Raw genomic sequence first — 4,112 nt, forward strand, 5'->3', positions numbered from 1 at the left:
TGCTGACAAGACAGCAGACTAGAAAGCTTCCTAGGCAGCGAAGCAGCTACAGAAACAACAGAACTTCTCACAGCCACTGTTCAAAGATGCTACACAAACTGATCTCCTCCAACACAAAGGAACTGGGCATGGTACACTGTCCAACACTACTCCTTCGCTCAGGTCTTATCAGCCAAAAGTGTAACCATCTGCCAAATTTAACCTTCACCACCACCACACCCCAGAACGGATAAAACAGACTGAAGAGTTCAACATCAACAGCACAGTAAATTCAAACCAACAGTGACCTCTAGTGGCATCTCCCCAAATCCCCTTTTTAACAAGCCCCAACACACTCTAAAAGCGAGCAACTTACCTTGACACCATGCTCGTCCACTGAATTACTACCTGCCACAAAAATACAAGAGAGAAATGTCACTTGGGGGCATCATGCAACGAGGACTCCAGAAGTTTTTGGAGAAAGCCGATGTGGCATAGTGTTCAGGTTTCTTGAAATGGGCCCAGATCACCTCATTTGGGAGAGAAAGGTGGGTCGGGTAGGGACTCCTTCGCTGCCTTCTCCCAAGCCCCACCTGCAGTGCCTTCTGCTCGCTTTTCAGTGCACTTGCCCCAGCAGCAGCCTGCGTGCCTGCCAACTTCACCTAGTCGGGGAAGCGGGAGGAGCTCTCGCAGTCATCCCTGCTCCGCCACTGCACAGCAGCTGCTTTAAAGTTAAATTCTTTTTTTTTTTTTTTAAGTGGGAGAAAACTTGCCCCAAACGGGATGAGCATTTCCCCGCTGGAAGTAGGGACATCCTGCGCAGTGCGGGATAGTTGGCAACCCTAGGCAGGAGAGAGGAAGCAAGCAAGATGCAGCAAGTGGGAAGATGTACCATGCTGTGGCTGGCAGTGGGGAGAAGAAATGCGATGGCAGCTCAGCTGGACAACTGAGCTTGTGGGGCTAGATCTGGCCTGTAGGCCTTATGCTTGACACCCCTGCTCTAACTTATACCACCACCCCAAACTGTCTTTTGAGAACAGGCACTCATAACAGAAGTTTCTGCTAGCCAGAGGGCTGATCAGCTGGAATCCTTAAGACAGAAGAGGCCTGGAGGCAGTGGCAACAGCAATGACTCTGTTATACGGATAATGGGGTCAGAAGCGGAAACCTCAACACAGTGAACTGGCTGGCTGACAGCCACATCGTAAGCCACAGGTCTTTCCCACATTGGATGAGAGCAAACTTACCAAATATATAAATAACTGCTATGCCACTACTAGCTCCCATAAGCCCAGCTATCCTCAGCACCATCTTCTTTGCATAAGCAGTATTTTCCTTCCGTTTCTTCTCTTGCTGCTCATCAGAGCCAGAACTTTTCCCTTCTCCACCTTCAGCTGACTGCAGAGGGGCAGGGGGAGAATACAGTGATTTTAAATAGCACATTCAAAAGGTGCGTACAGTGCACAGATACACAATGCTCTCCCCCTCAGGTTGTAGGGAGCAGCTTTGGACCTCCTCCTGAATCCCTGTCAGGCCAGCATGGAGGAAAGACTTTGCCGCCGCCCCCGCTTCTCTCCAAGCACATGCAGCTCAGAGGGCAGCCAGGTTTGTGTGATGACAGGCACTCCCTCCCACAGGAGAAAAATGATGATTTGGGCCAGGCAGCCTAAGGGCCTGACTCTGGTTCAGGCAACTCCCCTGTATCTATCCTTGGGAGCAGGGAGAAAACAGCTCAGAGGCAGAACAGCAGCCCTCTAACACGGTACAAGAGCAGCTGCTGAAGAAACATGTATTCCAATGCACTGCGATAAAGGACTTTTTCCAAGCAATCTTTTCACCTGACTGCCTGGGGGAGCGGTGCTGCCAGAGCCCTGAGCCGTCTGAACACCTCTCTTCCAGGCAGTCACGTGAAAGTCGTCCTCAAAAAAGGTGCATTACCGGAAACACATCAAGTATTTCTTCAGCAGCCGCTCTTGTATTGTTTTTGAGGCTCTCTCACTCAATGTTTTGTTTATGTATTTTAAGCTTATATACGCCTTTCATTTTACAAAAGTAAAAAAAAAAGACATACAATAAAAATGAACAATTTAAAATGTTAGTATTAATGTCCGATTTGGATACCACCCTTAATTAAAACAATCGCAAGGCAGTTTACAGTATCTTTGGAGCAATACACATATATTAAGACACTTAGAAACACCACCACCATTAAACGTCGATAATAAAAGTAACGCAAAGGTCGGTCTTCTCTACTACGGGTCGCAGAGCAATAACCCGGCCATCTCGGACTGGCAAGCTGTCCGGAGCGACGCTGCCGGTCAGGGCGGACGATGCTGGGCTGGGCTCTGCTGGGCTGGGGGGCGCCAAGGGCCGCCGGGCTCGGGGGGGCAGCCCCAGCCGCCACCATCCGGGTACCCGCGCCCCTCACCTGCTGCCGCTGCCTGACCGCATCCCGCAGGACCGCCTCCGTCAGCCCCGCCCCCACCGCCTGCGAGGGAGCCCCCGAGGTCAGTGTCCGCCCCGGGGCCGGCGTCCAGGCACCTCGTCGCCGCCACCGCCAGCAGGAGCCGGAGCCGCCTGCTATTCTTGCGGCTGCACAACGGCCGCCTCCCCTCAGGGCGCGCTGCCCGCCCGCCGAAGCCGCCACAGTGAAGGCGCGAGCGGCCGCCGCCGCCATTTTTCCTCGCGAGGCAGCGAAAGGCGCATGCGTCCGCTAGTTTTTTTTTTTTTTAATCCTCACAGCCAATTAGGAAGCGAAAATGGGACGTGGGCTACCATCCCCCCCCCGGAAGGTCTCAACCAATCGGGAGAAGCAAGCCAGGAAGCTGCGGGAGGCCAGCCTCCCTCCTTTCGGGCTGCCTCCCCTCTCCAATTAGAAACGGGTCGGTTTTCAGCCATCCAATCTGCAAAAGCGGCTCATCTCGGATTTCCCCCGCCCCACCGATTGGCTCTTAGCCAATCAAGAGGGAGATTCCCCCACGGCCGCACTCCTAGGCGGAGACTCCGCGATGACAAGCACGTCGCTGTGCCCAATGGGAAAGAAATGCTAAATGGGCAGGGCGACTGTGAAACTAGCTGCTCATTGGCTTGCAAGCGGACAAGGGAGGTGGGTCCCCCTAACAGGGAAGAGGGTGGCTGCCAAGGCTGAAGGGGCACGACACGTGCGCTCTAGAGCGGGGCTCAGAGCTGTCCTGCTACTCACCCACCCACCTACCTGAGGATTGCCGGCTCGAAGCCAAGGCATTCTCCGCCATGTGTCCGGTGCAGAAGAAGAAAGGGCGAAGGCTCTCCTCCTGACGGCCAGTCACTGTAGGGTTGTAACACTTAAATTGGTGTTGTCTGTCTCTCGCAGATTAAAACTCCAGTAACTGGCTTATAACCACCTTAAGTGACACAGACTAACAAGCAGAAGGTTGCTGGTTCAGAACTCCCCCTATGCTTCCCAGACTATGGGAAACACCTATATTAGGCAGCAGCAATATAGGAAGATGCTGAGAGGCATCATCTCAGACTGCACGGGAAGAGGCAATGGTAAATCCCTCCTGTATTCTACCAAAGACAACCACAGGGCTCTGTGGGCACCAGGAGTCAAAATCGATTTGATGGCACACTTTACCTTTAACTGGCTTAAGTACTAATGAGTACTGAAATTAATGGAACAAATTTACTTCTCCCATTAAATTAATGTTTAAATTTGTGTACACAATAAATAAGATACCTGAGCTGAAGGTTTGCAACAGAAGGGGTACACTTCTTTAAAAGGGTTAGGATCTCCTTCTATAGAAGAGAATTTTGCAACTGATGGCTCCTAGGTTTCATCTTGTCATTTAGCATCAGGCCCCTGGCTGCAACTGCACAAGAATTTTTAGTACTGTGCCAATTTTATTGTTGAGCACTGACCTAGTCCAGCCTCCTCCATAGGCATGGACCAGGACCCTCTGCATTCAGGCTGAGTTAATCATTCCCTCAACAGCATCATCATTTAAACCCAACAGAGATGAGAAAGAATGGAATCATTGATATAAAGTATCTTTTACGGAACAAAGTACTTGCAAACTTCTTGTTCCAATGACGAGGCAGACAATCTGAATGTGGCAGTTTCTTGAGCAAGGCAAACACAGCACACACCCACC

At 51.4% G+C, this 4,112-nt stretch overlaps 1 protein-coding gene across 1 annotated transcript in view; it reads right to left on the minus strand.

Annotated features, from left to right (window-relative positions):
* The window catches only part of TIMM50 (translocase of inner mitochondrial membrane 50), a 30,076-nt gene extending 27,258 nt beyond the window's left edge, over positions 1-2,818 (minus strand). The window contains exons 1-3 of the mRNA XM_053268163.1: positions 2,408-2,818; positions 1,227-1,377; positions 356-387 (exon numbers count right to left, since the gene is read on the minus strand). Of these exons, the coding sequence (XP_053124138.1) occupies positions 356-387; positions 1,227-1,377; positions 2,408-2,656 (432 nt within the window). The 5' untranslated portion in view covers positions 2,657-2,818. The remainder of the gene's footprint in view (positions 1-355; positions 388-1,226; positions 1,378-2,407) is intronic.
* Between the last annotated feature and the right edge of the window lie 1,294 nt (positions 2,819-4,112).

Source organism: Hemicordylus capensis, chromosome 7 (assembly GCF_027244095.1).
Source record: "Hemicordylus capensis ecotype Gifberg chromosome 7, rHemCap1.1.pri, whole genome shotgun sequence".
NCBI classification, from domain to species: domain Eukaryota; kingdom Metazoa; phylum Chordata; class Lepidosauria; order Squamata; family Cordylidae; genus Hemicordylus; species Hemicordylus capensis.